At 31.6% G+C, this 18,568-nt stretch overlaps 2 protein-coding genes across 3 annotated transcripts; both read right to left on the bottom strand.

Moving 5' to 3' along the window:
- Positions 1–1,397: 1,397 nt before the first annotated feature.
- Cul3 (cullin 3) lies at positions 1,398–10,914 on the bottom strand. 2 transcript variants are annotated; one of them, XM_018541378.1, is made up of 14 exons: positions 10,756–10,914; positions 6,535–6,918; positions 6,171–6,374; positions 5,916–6,095; positions 5,426–5,800; positions 5,160–5,330; positions 4,928–5,035; positions 4,449–4,626; positions 4,098–4,333; positions 3,813–3,982; positions 3,593–3,731; positions 3,311–3,438; positions 3,176–3,232; positions 1,398–1,538 (listed from the first exon to the last, which is right to left on the bottom strand). In XM_018541378.1, exons 1-13 carry the CDS (start codon positions 10,813–10,815, stop codon positions 3,208–3,210), a joined length of 2,358 nt encoding a protein of 785 aa, XP_018396880.1. In that variant the 5' UTR covers positions 10,816–10,914; the 3' UTR covers positions 1,398–1,538; positions 3,176–3,207. The 2 variants fall into 2 exon arrangements, with proteins under 2 accessions (XP_018396880.1, XP_018396881.1); XM_018541379.1 differs by lacking the exon at positions 10,756–10,914 and adding an exon at positions 10,403–10,432.
- A 3,816-nt stretch (positions 10,915–14,730) lies between these two features.
- On the bottom strand, positions 14,731–18,568 carry LOC108775100 (NF-X1-type zinc finger protein NFXL1). The gene is made up of 5 exons (XM_018541382.1): positions 18,500–18,568; positions 17,765–18,037; positions 17,330–17,442; positions 15,557–17,240; positions 14,731–15,246 (listed from the first exon to the last, which is right to left on the bottom strand). The coding sequence occupies exons 2-5, from the start codon at positions 18,026–18,028 to the stop codon at positions 14,797–14,799; spliced, it is 2,511 nt and encodes an 836-aa protein (XP_018396884.1). The 5' UTR covers positions 18,029–18,037; positions 18,500–18,568; the 3' UTR covers positions 14,731–14,796.

Genomic DNA, 18,568 nt, shown 5'->3' on the forward strand with positions numbered 1-18,568 from the left:
TATATATATATATATATATTTTTTTTCAAATTATTTTGTTACTGCAATTATTTAAGAATTGTAAAATCATGTTTTTATTGTTTTTATAACTTTTATCCTGTATTATATTCAAATTTCTTGAGACAATAAAACATATAAACATAACGTTAAACGTTATGATCGTTGATGTATCTCAAAGATGTAAAAATATTAATTAAATACTATTCATTGTATTGGATATTATTACATATGTGAAAGATTTATGCAGCTATTATGCATATGTGTGAATTATATTCTCAAATGATAAATTTACAGTTCTACTGTTAAATCGTATGAATAACATTAGCATTTATTTTTATATTAGTATTGTGAGAATATTAAGCCTATTCTAACGTACTTTGTGTTTTATTTCTTGCATTTGACCTCTTGCTTTTTTTCCTTTTTGTGATCGTTTTATCGACAATTTCCTGCCATATATTTCTTGTTTCTTTTATCTCAAGCGATAGAAAACGAAAACAGGATAAAAGGCAAAAGACAAGATGCAAAAAGCAAGAAACAGGAAGCAAAAAGCTTATTGTAGAACAGGCTTCATACATTATGTGTGTGTATGTGTGTGTGTGTGTGTATACACATATATGTATATATATGTATATATACTAGATACTTCTTAAATAACGTCTACTAATCATATAACACTATTCCTGATAAAAAAAACTAAATCGAAAAGTCTACCATTTTGCAATTTTTGTAATAGTTAACGAGATATTAATTTCTTAAGATTGCCGAATAAACGGATAAAACTGATGCATAAGATAATTATAAAATATCTTTTAGTGTTCTTTGTGAAATATTTTGAAGCTCGTAAAGATATCTTCAAGAAACTTTATGTTTCGATTTTAAACATTTTTTTCACTAAAAAAAATATTGCGAAAATTACAAAATGATAGAGAACTGACTCATATCAGTTTTTTTTATCGGAAATAACACTATATGATTAGTGAGCGTTATTCAAGAAACATTCTGTATGTAAAATATATAATGTCACAGTCAAAGTGTTAACTCATTAATATTATGCATTTACTTTACGTAAATGTATACATTGACTAATAAGTATATACATTTATTGAAGTTTGATACTGTGATTGTGATATGTATATAAAACTTGACGAAAATAATTTTTGAGGGAAAAAAATAGATATTCTATATCTATCTAGCGTATTAAATTTTGTATAGAAAATTAATGTATTGGGGTGAGAGTGTTTCAGAAATAATAAGTGCTATTATAGAATTTTAATTTTATTAAGTTTGTGTAAGAAAGGGTAGGACTTTCATTTAAATATTAAAATTCCATCTTAATAAATAAAAAGAGAATATAAATAAAAATAAAATTGCAAGACTAATCATTCGCTTTTCTTCGCTACAATATAAAACTGTGCAATACAAGTTTGAATTAAACTTTAGCATTTTATTAAGATCTTCGTTTTTATTTAATCTCATGCGCACGATATACCGTTAATAAATTCTGCGTCTCTAGATTTGTAGATCCCACTTTTGGCATACTATAATAAATATTCCATATTGTATCAAAACGATCCGTATTGGATGAAATCGCAATAAAATAATTGAAAAGCTAGGTGGAAGAGGCAGAAATTGTTAAGTGTTCGTCAGCATTAAAAAGTGTATAACACGTTTCTTATTATATAAATTCAAATTACATATTTAGATAATAAAGCATATGTTAACTTATTAAAACTTATATTAAAAAATGGACCTGGTGATGAATATTAACGCTTGATTCATTTTATATAAGAAAATAAACTTAATTTATATTCAGGGATGTGGAGTGCAGATTTCAAAAATAATATTAAATTGTTGGAAATGAGACAAGTATATTCTTAATAATACATTCACATTACTTATTTACATATATAATTGATAGACATCAACGTAAATAAAACTATATGTAAATGTACCTTTTTTTTTCCTAAATTCACGATATATTCAGATATTTATGTTATCATAGACAATCACAGTCTTACAATTGTAGAAAAGTTCCTAATTGTAATATTATTAATGCGAATCATCTTCAATAACTTAATATTTCGCATTATGTGAAACGCACGTTAACTAAAATCTATTTAATTTAGAATACATATTTATTGTAATGAGTACTCACATGTATTACATATCTATTGTAATACAAGCGTAAGTCAAACAAATGCGCAAGTAACTAAAATGTAAAAAGTTGAAGAACAGACACAATGCCATTAAAAAAAAAAAAAATAATTTCTCCCTGGTTTAGATCTAAGTGCATCATTCCTTTGACACATCGACCTTTTCCACCAAACTAGTCAATTATCAAAAGAATATCTTTCTATTCATTTCAATCATGGGGATATTCCATGATAACAAGCGTAAGATGCCTAATTTAAAAAAAATATTTATTTATATATATTTCTCATTGGTGTTATTACTTGATAATATATGCAATATTATAAATTAAATACATACAATATATAAATTAAAATATGGATAATTTGCATTTTGTCAAAAGTATAAAGTATGAAAGCCTAATTTAAATCAAATATTTATTTATATATATTATATATATATATATCTATATATATATATAATCACGGTTGGTAAAAAAACATGTTTTAAACATTTAAAACATGCTTAATCAATGTTTTTAATATGTTTTAAATACGTTTTTTATAATACTGTTTAAAACATATTTGAAGCATTAAAAACATGTTTAAAAAACAATGTATTCTTTAAAAAAAAAATAAACTGTTTTTAATCGACCCTGATATAAACATCTTACAGTTTTCAGCACCCAATAATAATCTATCCTCTATTTTTTGCCTTTTACAATATATATGCAAATTATTGACCATAATCCATATTTTTGATAATTTTCCCAATTATATATTCCTGTAAAAAACATTATATGTCATAAATTTTAAACTAAATTAATGTCAATATAATTATCAGAATATTCAAACTCTCTATAAATATATCATTTTCTTGTTGATATGGAATATCCCTTTGATATAATTCACAACCAAAACAAGAATAACAACGAAAAAATAACAATAATGATGTCGCAAATAATGATGGTGTAATAATGATTCGGTGAATAAAATATGAAGAATCATATGTACTAAGAGGATATATATTATTACAAATTACTTACATGTTTGTACACATCCAATATTGAATTCAGCATTAAGCAACATATGTATACACCTTTCTATAAAGTGCAGAATGTATCATTAGTTTGTATTTTTATAAGTATTAGTAACAATATATAATATTATGTTTTACATACCGATCTTCTGGTGTACGAGCCAAGTATTCTCGTTCGATTAAGCCTTCGATACGTTTTTTAATTATTACAGGTGAAGGCAAAAATCGACCTCTTAACTGTTCTGTTACTTCTGTTACCAGTATATTGTGCTAATAAGAGAAAATCAATTGATATATTATATGTTCTACGTGTATTACAATTTATTTCGAATAAAAATGTATTTTTTACATTTGCAAAAAATAAATTAATCGTGTCTAATAAAGATAAACTTGTATTATTTATAAAAAATTTTAAGTTACATACAGGCATACGCTTTCGAGCTTTCATAATTCGTACGATAGCTGCTTCGATCTCATGTTTTCGATCTTCATCGACTTTATTGCGCGTTTCCCTTCTCTCGGGTTCAGATTCTCCCTTCGCTGCTACAGTCTGAATCTTTACTCTTAATAAAGTAATATACAAATATTCAGTAAAAGATGATTATTCATATATATTCATTATTTATTGCACAGAAATATAAGACCTATGTAATTTGCTGGTGAAACTGTCGTTTACACAAAAACAGTTCGTAGATTCGATTTCCTTGGTACGAGGGTGTTTAAGTAAAATTCTTTGTGTAGCTTTACCCATGGCAAGAGATTGTAATGCTCTAACCAAGTCCCTCTCTGGAATATCGGTTTCACCTTGAATTTCCTACACAATATTTATACATATATTATATACACAGAAATTATAAACATTTTAATTCATCATATAATAACGCATTTGTAATTAATTAGTAATTTAAAAACTAATATTTAAAACTAACCTCATATGTTAACCTTTCTCTCTTATTGAACAACATTAGCACGCACATTTGATAAGTGGAAACTTGTATTATGTGCTTTCGTGGTGTATTACAGAGACTGTTTCGTTGGCTCAATAAACTACTACTTGCGTTACTACCATTTCCAATAGAACTCGAAGACGATGGAGTATCTAAGCCTCCACAATTACTCTCTTCTCTTCGTGGTCCATAAAATACAGCGTTTAGATCAGCAGAACCTGCATAAATTTTTTGTTATTTTAATTATATTACTAGATGTTTGAACGAAAATATATTGAAAGATATACAAAAATAATAAATAATGACATATATACACAGATTATGAGTACTGACCTAATTGTGGTTGTAATGTTAACTGTCGGCCACTATGTTTAGCAAGGTAGAAGCGCCGGAAGGCATCAAAAGCATCACGCGGAGAAGTGGGCATACTGCATTTTGGAGTGGCTGACTGCGTTGGCCAGAATCCAGTTGTGAGTACTCGAACACTTATATCCACACCATGCAGATTTGTCTTTATGAAACATACCGAATAATTAGAGCTGTACACATAAACATTAAACAAAATGTTCTATAAAATAATGTTAAATGTAACCAAAGTACTATATATTAACAATCTTGTCACTGTAAGTTGGTTGTATACTAATTTGTAACTTACATAAAAGGAAAATATTAAAATAGATATTTTAAAAAATTTTAATATATCAAAATCGTAGAAATATTTAAAACATATTTAGTCATAATAGAACCTTTTATTACATTTTCTTCAATCAAGTCATCAAGTGTATATGCTGTTATATTACTTAGATACTTACGCCAGATGTAAGAACATGATCCTTAAATTCATCCATAATAGTGTTGCTGACCGTTATATCCTTAAACATACCTTCCAATTTTGATGTGAACTGACATCCACATTCAGTCTAAAAAAAACATTACATGTTATTAATTTCTATATTACATGATATTAATATAAAAATAAACATTAATTCAAGTGAATAAAATAATTGTAGCATTTGAAATACTTTATCTAGTTCTAATTCTTACCTTAAGTTTGGATATCATATTCTTTTCACTATCATCTGAAACAGATTTATTCAACAATAATCGTTTGGCTAAGTGTTGTTTATAGTACCGTTCAAATACATCCTTTTCTTGTAAGAAACGGAATAAAACCATAGTTTTATCTAGAATTCTTTCAATCTCTTGCTCTGTCATCTAAAACCAAACATATTTGGTTATATGTTACATCAAATATATTTATATCGAAAGTCATAAAATATGTAAATTGCAATTATATACACAATACTAACTCCTTTAACACCTTTCTTCAATTTATCGTCGATAAATAATGAGAGATATTCTGGGCTTTTAGGATTTAAATTAAGGAAATATTCAAAATCCGATGCTATCGTCTGTTTGTAATTCTTGTCATTATTGAAAGAATAATGTAGAAAATGATCAAAACGATCCTTTAGATCTAACAGATTTTGGACGTAAAGAACGGCATTTGTGGTTGATTCATGCTCTTCTTGCACTAACGCACGGCCCTGTTCTCTAAGAAATTGAGATACGCAGTCGCATACAGTGCGCAATCCATCTGTCACTCTCGAAAATAGTTTATACATACAACCAAGATCTTCTGTTTTCTGATTTTTGAGCATATGCACTACACCACTGTTTTCCATCTATCAAGTACAAAGAAATATTATGATTGATATTTAACATCACAATATAGAATTTCAACTTATTTATATCATTAGTTAATATAATGCGGATCATAAATGAAATAAATTAATGTACCTCAACAATGGTTTTCATATGTATTTTGATTAATTCTTCTTCTACAACTTCTACTATCCGTGATTCAGTAGATTCATCTAAATAGTGTTTTGCTCTTTCAGATTCTTCACAAATTCTAGCTTCAACTTTTTTTATGTATACCGATGCACTATTTTCTGCCAGAAATTTTTGAGATTCCATCTAGAGAAAATAATTTTGGAAGTTATATATATGTGCACGTAAGTATATCAAACACATCTCTTATTAGACACGCACTCTATAAAACTCAGCACTCTGTTGTAAAAAAGGCCTTTCAAAATCTTCTTCATAAACTTGGCGATTATTAATTCCAAGTAACATTAACATTTGGCAGGCATTTTTTATAGCGCTACGATCTACAACTTCTCCTCTTCTTTCTCTTGCGACCATACCTAATAACGTTTCCCGTAAATGATCTCTAACACATCCATATCTGACCACCTAGAATTAACAAAAGACTTGTTAACATTAAACATATTTCACAATCACTCATTATATAAATCAATGGTTATAACAATTTAAAGTTACAAAATCAATCATATAAAAAATTGTTTATTGTAATAAAATAGATACAGTATAAATTAGAACATTTAAAAATTACCTGATCACGAAAAATAATTAATCCAAGATTATACACATTGTCTACATCATTCTGTTGAACATACACTCTGTCCATGTACATCAAAATGTCCCTGATCATCACCATTGATGTTTGGTGATCATTCCACGCTAGATTTAAAGTTTGTAGGAAGTTGTTATGCAAGGAACGAAGAACATCTTCTCGTACTTTGTTTTCCAGATGTTGCGTTACGACTTCTTTCAGTCCCGTGTACAATCGTTCACCATATTTATGAAGAACCATTGTATAAGCATTGCGATAAAGTTCTTCAAAACTGAGGCCAGAGTTATTTTTCTTCTGTATCTCTTGGATAGCGCTCTTTAGTAAGGCCCAGATACTTTCTACGTACTTCTCATCCATAGTTGTCTGTGAAAATAAAGTGTTTATAATAGTCAATTGATTAAATTCTATTACTGATAAGACTAAATCAACATTTCTATTCATTCCTGTTTACAAAAAACATCATAAATACTTACTTAATAGTTTTCAATATTATATAAATAAAAATATAGAAAACAGATGAAATATAAAAATATAGAATACATTAAGTAATGCAAAAATATCATTGTATATAAAAAGATGTTAATTTATGCTTATTGTATAAGAATAAAAATATAACAAACAACTCTCACAAGAGTGTTACGAATTATAAGAAGATTGCTCTTATATATCAATCCTGATGTAGGGATTGTCTCAATCACTCTGCTCCTTTGCTGTAGATCACAGTCTTCATTTTGATAATCCATGTTTTTAACTTTTTTTATATACAGATTTTATTTGTTTATTTTGCTTTAGCATAACCTTGATAAAAATGTTGACAAGAAAGAAAATTTGATAAAGAGAATTATTTGTTTCCTTTTTCAACATTTTATATGACATTTATCAAACATATTTAGGTTATATAATGTATCAAATGAATATAGTTTATATCATTAAATATCAATCATTAAACAATGCAGAGGTAAGCCTAACCTATTAACAAAATTTAATAAAATTATATAAAAATAACCATAGAATATACATATTACAAACCTGCTGCTATTAAATTTAAAACAAGATTAAATTATTTAATTAGATTAATATTTATCTGTCACATTCATTAAAAACTTTATTTATCAGAGAGAAGCTTTTATGTTAAAATAAAACAAAATATTTTGAAAATTAATAAAACTCTCTTATTCTGCTTTATGAAAACTGAAAAAGAAAATTGAAAAAAATATTTTAACAGATTTCTCTCTCTCTCTCTCTCTCTCTCTCTCTAAATTTTTGTTAACATCATGCTAATTTCTTCATAATTTACTGATGATGTAATTTTACCTTATCACGTTATTCATTATTAAAAAATAAGATATTTCTAGCATTGTAAATTTGAGAAACGGTAAAATATGACATTTAAGAATTTAGCATGGTTATGCAGCTACACTTTATCACAACTGTCTTTTACACTGTTATAGTGTAGCTAATAATTAATAACTTTTTCCTTGATGTTAGCTCAAACAATGTTTAAGAAAATATATGTGTATATTTATTTAATTAAAATATTATGTTTGCTAATTGATGTTAATATTATAATACATATTAGAATAGAATTATGTGATATGTAATTTTACAAAAGACTAAAAGGAAATATTTTTTATATAAGAAAAATATAATTAATATGTAAAAGTTAATTTAACAAGTACGTATATATAGATTTTTTACACAAATTAAGGAAGTCTAAATTAAGGATACCACTTTGAAAAACTTCGCATAATATTGATTCTATATATTATTTGTTCTAAAATTTATATATCTAATTTATATATCAATGTTTAGTTGAAAAATTAACTATTACATCTATTTTTTTATGATTAAACACTAATGCATACTTTCATTTAAAATGAAATAGATATATATTTGAAGTTTGGCAGAGTTTAGTGTAGTTCAGTGCAGTGACAAAGAACAGACGTAAGAACTGTTAATAGATCTGTTCTTTTTTACTTTCCTTTAGTTTTTCTTTTTTCTCCAACACGGAGAGAAAGGAAGATGCTGTGTAAGAAGTTCAGCTAAAAAGAACAGGTTATCAGATAGATAAACTAGAGTATACGTATTCTTTGTATTAATTGTATTTAAAGTGAAACAGATGTAGTATGTTTGATATTTAGCATAAATCAAGAAAGTTTGAGTACACAACAATAAAAAATAACCCTTCTAGTCACTATATAAATAATCGATTTTAAACTAATGTGTGTATATGTATGTATGTATATATGTATAGCGTTAAATTAATATTTATTTTTAATTATTTTTAAATAATTGTAGATGTCTCATCTCATTTAAACAAAGATGACTCCAACAGCACATCCAAGCCTCTTAGATCCAGTTCCACAGATGTAAGATTAATCTCTGCTTAACATACAACACACAATTGATTTTTTTTTTTTCAAAAATTCTTAGGAAAAAATAAACAGTAATTTCTAGAATTGGAGAAAGATAAATAGTAAGTTAAACTGTAACCTACAAATATAAAATTACTTTTATGATATAATACTGTTACACTTGTGGATTAACTTTAATCTCGGTTTAACTTACTATTTATTTATTTTTCCTAATTCTAAGAATTTCTAATTTTCCTAATTTTTCAAAACTCTTAAAACTAGTCTTACATTTGTGGCTGTTTCTATCAATATATATTGTCTTTAATCTCAGTTGAACTTACTGTATCTTTTTCTAATTCTTAGAACTAAAAGAAGGTGAGTTAGTTAACCTGAGATTAAAATTAAATAGCTATTGATAGAAACGAGTATTGTGTCCATTTTTACTAATATGATTAACTTCATCTCGATACAACTTGCTCTTCCATTTTTTTCTAGTTCTAAAGATTAGATAATTAATAGTTACACTATAGTAATGTCAAAGACAATTATAATAAAGTGCAGTTGTATAACCATGCTAAAAAACTTCTCAAATATTTTATAAATACTATTTATTTTATATATATGTATTTTATAGTCATGTTTGATATAGTCATATTTGAGACATTTCAAAGTGCAAAGGTATAAAAAAAGTACTTAGATCACAGATAGAAGCAGATTATGTGACACATGAGATAAACGCAAGTTAGCAAATGTGTGCTGCAAAAAGTTTGGAAAGTGGAAAGGCTTCAATCAAAAACTCAGGCAAATATTGGAAGTCCGTTTTTCTTTTAATCCATGAAAAAAATTGCAAGTTTTGCTGAATTGTCCTAGTCGCCAGTATAGATTGAATACACGCGACAAAAAGACTTCTTTTCACCTGAATTTCTTACAGAGCCAGATCTTTTCCTTTTATTTCCTCTTCAACAAAGAGAAAAACGAAAGATGAACCGTAAGTACAATGTCCAATTTTGGAAAAAATTGATTTTTACTGGGGCTAAGAATACTAATCTTACAAGATAGTTTCAGTACAAGAAAAAACAGGAAGATCTACGAATGGAGATATTGCGATGGCCAAAACAATTCCATCTCGTGAGCTTGAATTGGTGTATGAATCCAGAGTCCAGAGTATCTGAACTGTTTAGAAATGCGGGATTAGATACATATTCGCGTTGCTTATATTTTTTTGCATTTATCTTCAACTTCTTTTTCTCTACAACGTCTGAATGTAAAGATTAGTTTTCTACAGCTCTGGACCAGTATATACTTTTTTTTAAATCTAAAGCGAGATAGATACATATTTGACAACTTGACACACGAAAAAGCGAGAAAGAAAATTCTAGTGCAGTATAATGAGGGAATAAAACAAAGATCTTATACATCTTACGTATCTTATTTGAAGTGTAAACAAACACTTTTGAGGATTTCAGTAACGCGACAGACCTATATTTATTTACGGTACGACGCTCCGTGCCGTGTTTCAGGTAGGTTATGGGATGATGTTTATACACATCGAATGCATTCGCGTTGTCGCTGCCGACACAAGGGCGCAAAATAAACAAGTAAATAAATAAATAGGTTGATCTTAACACATAGGTAACGCAAAACGGCACGGCGCGTAGAGGGTGGACACGAGGGAGGAGGAAGGGGAAGGGGGGAGGGAGAGAGGGAGGCAGGGAGGGAGGGAGGGAGGAAGAAGGACAAGAGGCACGGCAAACACAGGATTCGCGCGAGGGGGGCTCTCTTTCTCTGCCCCTCTCCTCCCCCGCGGATGACCAGGCGTTTCTCTCGATCCGCGGCAATTACTCACCGGGAAAGCACGTATGCGCATCTTGCTCTCCTTCTTCATCAGAGCACTGCTCTTCATCATGTCGGGTTTTTCGGTCTCGCGGGCGCGTCAAAAGTATCTCTCCTCAGAAATGCCGTCCCGACGTGAAGGCTGCCTCGACGAGCGCGCGACGCCGCGTGCACATCGACACACACGCGCACGGCGCACACACACACCACACCACACACGCGCTGGCGCGCGCGCGCGCGCACACCCGCACGGACACACACTACACAACACACCGCTGCTGCTGCGGGGCCCTGTGACACTCTCTAAGCGCGGCGGGCGAGAATCATTTACGTATCTGGAACAGCCGATGATGATTACACGCCTTTTGCTTCGTGTGTGGTATAGGCACGCGCGATCACTGGCGATCACTGGACGGCACTGGCTGGCTTACACAAGCACAACGTGGTGAGGACCGACGATATAGCTAGTACCTTCCTCTTTCTCTCCCGCTCCACGGTCGAGCGCATAAAACACATTTAACGACGGCCCTTCCTAATTCAGTGGACGAGAATCTGCACTTTATCTTCTCTCGGCCTGGCTGGCAGGTGAAAACGTCGAGGCGTACAAGGAGTAAAAAGGATGCGCGCTTTCGGTGATTGAAGGGAAGAGCGACGACGAACGGAGCACGAGAGGGAGGGAGAGAAAGAGAGAGAGAGAGAGTGGGAAAGACAGAGGGGAGGGGCAAGGAGATAAAAAGTGTGAGAGCGAGAGAGAGACAGAGGGAGAGAAACGGGTGATGAACAGGCAGACCTGGCGGACACGATGACAAAGTCGAACGGTTGGGAGGGAACTATATCGTGCTCCTGTCAACGAGCCGATCGCTCGTCTTTTCCGTCCAGGGAGCAGAGAAAAGGAACGTCGATTCGCGCGGATTCGTGGATCGCTCTCACCGATCTCAATGGGACAGTCGGAAGCGCGCTCGTCCTCGTGACATAATTGTGGAGCACGGTAGAACGCCGACGCGACGCTCGCGACGACGACGACGACGACGACGGTTGACGGCGGTGCGAATTCTCGTCGTTGCGCCAACAACACCGCCGCTGTCGACGGCACGGGGATATCCGCCACTATTCGCAAGTAACGAACGATGCCCGCGACACATGAATCACGACCACCAACGGGCACTACGTGTGTAACATCCGTAGTTTCGCCCTCGCGATCGTCGACGGACACATCGACTGCCTCTCGCGAGCCGCCCTAGCGTCGCGACCGCGCACTTTGCTGCGTGCGATTTTTGTTTGGCCATCGGCTGGTCAAATGATAATGATTGATAATCCAATGTTAAAAAAGTTATTGGGCGACCATAGGCTACATTCAGCTGAAAAAGCAGCTTTGCGATAGGGTAATTTACGCGATCTTTCAATGTGATTGGTAGCTGCAGTTAGGTTCCAGCGTAGAGCTAAAGGCAAAAACCACTTATATTGAAGAATCATTAGGTGCTGATTAGTTTTCTATGCGTTAATTCAGCAGACTTGACTAAATTATACTTGCTACTATTGGTGTATTCTTTTAGATTTAAAGGTCTAATTAGATGATTTAAAAGAAAATATATTGTTGGAAGTTTTCTTCGCGTTGATTGAATTATACCTTGAAATCCAGAGGAATATTTCGCTTCTCAGCGAAAACTTCTAATAATTGTAAAATAAATATTCCTTTATTTTAGTTATATTTGGAGCTACTTTTTACAAAAGATAACACGTTATTTTTATGAAGTAACATTTCCAATCCCCAGTTAAATAAATGTCCGTAAAAAATACCTAAAGAAATCCTTTCTGGTGCTTTCACTTTGATTTCTAACTCTTAAAGTGGAACGAAATCAATACATTTATTTTACATCGTGACATAGCTGCTTATTGTTTTAAGTTTCGATCGCAGATAATGGGATATTTATAAATACATTTTTAAGAGGAATAGAAGTGAACTTTGTTCATGTGCATTTTACTCATCCATTTCTCTCCTTTTTCTTTATGTCTGTTTCTTATTACCACGTTGCACTTTTAAAATTAAAATAAAACACATGGAAAAAATTAGAGGGACGAAAGCACAGAAAATTTGTTTGTACAAGAAACAAAGATTTTTTCATCCATGGTTTCGAAAACACCTCCAAGCATCATTTTATTCTTGTTCAGAATCTGTGGTTGGTACGATATTCTACTAACATAAAAAAATAATGACAGTTCCAGTAGCACTTTTCATAGTTCTACAACTATACATAAAAATAAGAAAAAGTTTCGCATTTCTTATATATAGAAAAATCAAATTTGAAGACACGGCGTGACAGATTCTGTTATTCACCGAATGTTAAACGAGAATGAAATCTAGAAATACTCTAGTAGTGTTTTCAAATACAACCCAAAGTCTAAAGTATATCGTGTTGGGTTTTGAATAAATTCAATTGTGTTTGTGAAAGTTAATCATCTTTATTATTTATGTTGTTTTTTTTAATATACTCATCTCTCTGCTTTTTTAAAATTATATAAAAATTTGAGTTACATGTAAAGAGAAATTAGAAAACATTGTTTCAGTTTGTTCTTTTCACAATTTTCATGGAGAAAAAAGTACATGAGATTCTAGAATAAGGAATGCAGAATACGTCCAGACCTCTTAAATTTCTCCAATCAAGCAATTTAGATCAAGAGCAATTATGAAAGAAGGAATCCTGGGAAATATAAAAGGCATTCGTTACACGTCCTATATTTTTTTTTGCCATCTTTTTATTTTGTTATCGGAGTATTATTCAATAATTTTTGAATATTTCACAAATATTTATCGCGCTTTTCTTTTACAAAAATGCAAATTGTTTAAATTGTTCTCAGAATGTAAAAGTTTTCCTATTTTGTTTATTCTAATTTAACTTTTATTGTATGCACGTTTCCATGCAATGTATTGCACTTTTTTCTACATATGATAATTATCAATAATATAATGATATAATTTTATTTAAGATTTATAAAATCATACATTTAGTGTTAAATCAGCATTTGATAGGTACAGTTTACATTGCATTAAAATAATTTTAATTAAATATAATTTTAATAAAAAAATACTTTGGACTTTATATAGCATATATGTATATTTTATTTTAATAAGTATCATAAAATTTTATAAAAGCACTGAAACTACAAATCTTGAAATCTCAAGAAGTTTTTCCAAATGATTATTAGGCCTTTATCAGTGATTACATATGTGTGTATATATTATACAGGAAATGGAAAGTTATTTTTTAAAAGTAACAAGTTACAGTTACTCGTTACCGAGTAAAAAAAATTACTAGTTACTAATTTTTAGAAGTAACAGTTGCCGCTATTTGAAAAAGTAACTCTTCGTTATCTTTCGGTTACATTTTTTAAATCAGTCTAAAAAATGTACTTTTGTGATATTTTTATGTAAATAACGATAATGACGCTAGCTTTATTTTTTTAGTTTTTTCTTAAAAACATAATTTTATAATTCTGAAACCTATAAAATATACGATAAATTGAGATATCTATCTGATATATGACGTAGAAGCATAAAATAATTCCAACTGAACCATGTTCAATCATATGCTTAAAGTAACAATAAATATAACTATATTACTTCCATTCCCTGATATTATATATATATATATAAGGAATGTTATAATTGCAAAGACTACTTCTATTTGCCATATAAATTAGATAAATAGAATCACGTTTATCATATAGCAAATTCAATTGGACGCATTCAGTGCGCAATCGTGCATATTAAAGCCGTACACAAATTGATATAAAGATATGTGTTTATTATAAGTATAGAAACCAGTTAAACCGTGAAATACTCAATACACTTTATTGTGTTATTAAGTAAAATGTATTTTTTATAATTCACAATATTTGCATTTCATTTTTACACTCAGATTAAATCAGTGTACGTAGACTTGTACGTCCAATCGAATTCACTAATAGCAGTATCCACACAAGTCGGTGCATCTCTCTTTTAGTTATCAATAATGATTATCATAAATAGTCACATATCTGAGATCAGTTTATAGAATCAACTTAATCCAAGTATACTTAAGTCAAGAGCGGTTATATAAACTATTATTATACCTATAATGCTTACGATAATCGCTAAAATCCATGCCGTTTGATACTTATTCCTCGCGTTTTCTTTGGATTGTTTCAAATTCTCGTACTTGTCCTTTCTCTTTCGTCGTGGCTTGAACTTTTTCTCGAATTTTTCAATCTCCTCCCGATTACGCAGCTCTTCCTCTTCCATCTTCTTCGCTATCATAGCTTTTTGAGCCTCTTTTCTCTCATTTTTCAATGATTCACATACACTATCGCACTCTACGGTAATCTGCTCCTTTTGAAGAAGCGAACAAAGAAAATCCTTTTTAATTCGTTTACATTTACACCATAGTCTAACTTTTTTGCTGCATCCTTCTCCACCTTTGCATTCTCCTGGATGACAATCATTGATACAACGGTGGCCGCATAGATACTGAAATAAAAAAAAAAAACAGATTGTATTTCGTTAAAAACAAAAAAGAAAAAAGAAAGAATTTATACATACACTACCACTTAAAAGTATTTGCCTATTCAGTTTTCTTAATTAAGTCAAAAAGAGTAAATTTCAATCTTCTTTCCTTAGCTTAGATTTTATACTTAATAATGTTTAATGCTTTAAAATTTTGCATTCTATATATATATACATATATATAAAAGATATAGTCTACGTACAAAAATTAAAATAGGCAAATACTTTTAAACGACGGTACAATATGTTTCACCAAACATATAGATGTAGTTACATTTTTTGGACATTGATTCCCGCATTTGAGTAATTCATCCCGTTCCTTGCACGTTGCAGATGTCAAGTTTACACAATGCCGATAAAGAGTGCTAATACCACAATGGCAAGAGATTCGCACCAACTGTTTACATGGTTTACATGGCGCTGGATGACAAAGTTGCGGACACGTGTGCGTACAACCAGACGGTCGTGCGAAATTGCACTCCTTCTCGCATGCCATGCACGGAATACCGCTATTAGACTCGTCCTCGGAAATCTGTAGTTTGTGACAAGTCAACTCGCAAGTATGATTCTTGCATGGTAATAGCTGGCCACAAAGTCTACCACAGGAGCTCGGTTTCGACATGTGACACGGCCAAGGACATGTCTCGTGACCACCGAGACAAGTAACAGGCACAGAAACCTCGCACGGTGGACACGGCAAAGTCTTCAGTTCCATAACATCCTTTGATTTTTCCCAGGGTCCAATAGGCTGCGCCTTTACTCCGTTCGCTTTAACCTTCACCCAGACTTTGGTGTGACAAGTGGCTGGACAAGAGTGACCGCATCTCTTGTGCATCAGTCCGCAGATTTTTTTACACGGCGGACATGGGCCTTGATGACATTTGTGTGTTTCTCTCTTGCTGTGATGGCAGATAGGTGGGATCTTACAGGATTTGTTGCAAGGTGGTGGCTTGATTCTCTTTCTGGTACCACATGGCACTGTTATCTTACTGCTACCACATCGACACTGTATAGTGTCCGTTCTGGTACATGGATAGCAAGGACCACTGTGGCAAGGTGCAGCGCATTTGTGTTTACGGCAGTTGAGCGTATTCTCGCACGTCTTTTCACAATGATTGGACGTGTTCTTCGATATGCAATCGCAGCATTTTTTGTTGCACAAATGTCTACCGCATAAGCGCATTTGCATGCATTTCTTGTTGCAGTGGAATTGTTTCGCGCAAGCGATCTCTTTCGTGTAACTACCACATTTACACGTTTTTGTTACGACTTCCAAGCACTGACCACAGCGATCGGTGTGGCATCTCATGTTGCAGAAGTGTGATCCGCAATCCAACAGCTTGCCACACGTATCCAAGCACGTTGGCACTTGCTGCCACCTGCAAGAAATTTCGTATCGTTTTTTCCCACAAGGACAATACCTGTTCTTTTCCAGGGGGCAGTTGCCACAATCGCCGGGTTGATGACAAGTGCTTTCACAGCTATGTACATTGCAAGAAAATTTTCTATTGCAAGGTTTCTCGCAAATCCATGTACCCTCATAGCATTTCCCTACTTTCTCGTTACTTTTACAACAGCATTTCAGTACTACTGTTTCTACACAAGGAGGACATTCTCCAGTATGACACACATTATTACAAGTGTGTAGACAAAATTCATATTTTTTATTGCATACAGTTCCACAGCTCCAGTTTTTAGCATTGCAACGTCGTGATTGCGCTGGTAACTTGCCACAGTAACATTTGACTGATACCATCTTGGCGCAGGGTGGACACGGACCGGGATGACAAAGCAACACGCACTTGTGACCGCACTCTGGTTGCAAAAGTTTGCCGCAGGGTTCGCCGCAAGAATGCGGAATAATCCATGGTTGATATTGAGGATCTACTGATTTTTTACAGAAGCATTTATACGATCTTGGAATCTGATCCTGGTCATATTCCATACGGCATTTTGGACTGTAATATGTATTTTTATTGATATATTAAATAAAGGTTTCAATGTACTTTTCATAGAATTCTATTTTGAAATTATGTTAAGTACATACCAAGCCCAGATCGGTGTGATTCCTTTAGCCCGTTTGCAGCTCAAACTGTCATTGATCCAGTGTAGAATGCAGGACATGTGTAGAAATGCGTAGCACTTGTCGCAGTTCCATATCTGCATAGAAAAAATAGAGAAGTGATAAACTGCTTCCATCAGTTTTGTTTAGTACTATTAAAATCATATATATTTTAGTCATAACTAATAAAACATAAGTAATAAAATCAATCAAATATGATATACATATAGCAGCTTTGATTGCATTAATCAAACTTAAAAATTTTCATTTCTATTTAGATAATAATATTTATATTAAATCAAAGAAAACTTAGCATATATATATATATAAAATATCTAGCATTTAAAACTATATTTAACATGCAATAAAGATGTTAGCCTGATAATAAACATGTTGAGATAATATATTATTTAAACATACTGGATCTGTCTTCTTGACAGTGGATATACATATCAAACAAACAGCACTGCTGGTTTGAAAGGAATTCATCAAATACGACATCACTTTTTCGGCATCTGTGTTCTGTCCTTGATACGCTGATAATACTTTGCCCACCATATTTTGGACATCTTCGTCGTTAGTTTCATCCTCATCTTCGCTAGATAAATTCAACAATGCATTGGCTTCCAAGTGCTTCTCGATAGACAGTTTATTCTGTGCTTGAGCTCTCTTAAATTTTTGCATCTTGAAACTCTGAAATTTCATAAATTGATGACAAACTGAAAAATTATTTGTAAAGATAATATAACACTAATTATTAATCCAAAAAAATAATCCAACACTGTAACTTGCATACAATGCTAATCCAAATTGTAATAATTTAATTTAAAAAACAAATAATATAATAAACAATTCTAATATGTATTCATATACATATATATCATGTATATATTATTGTATAACATATTCTGTTGCAATTATCTAAACACAAAAGCGCTTATTTTACAAAATAATATATGATTTTTACAAAATATTGTAAAAAGTATATAATTGTATATTATATTTAAATAACAATTTAAATAATGTTTTATGACAAAGTTATTATCGAATCTGACATTTCTCTGGAATAGGTAGTATTTAACCGGCAAGCTACGATTTCGGTCAACAGTAGAGACCGATTAAATGATGAGCAAATTGACTTTGACCTACAATTACCAGTTGTTCTCTGTTTTTGTCAATATCAATTAATCATAATTGATCACCAACTATCAAATTATCTCCGAG

Source organism: Cyphomyrmex costatus, unplaced genomic scaffold, assembly GCF_001594065.2.
Source record: "Cyphomyrmex costatus isolate MS0001 unplaced genomic scaffold, Ccosl1.0 scaffold281, whole genome shotgun sequence".
NCBI lineage: Eukaryota > Metazoa > Arthropoda > Insecta > Hymenoptera > Formicidae > Cyphomyrmex > Cyphomyrmex costatus.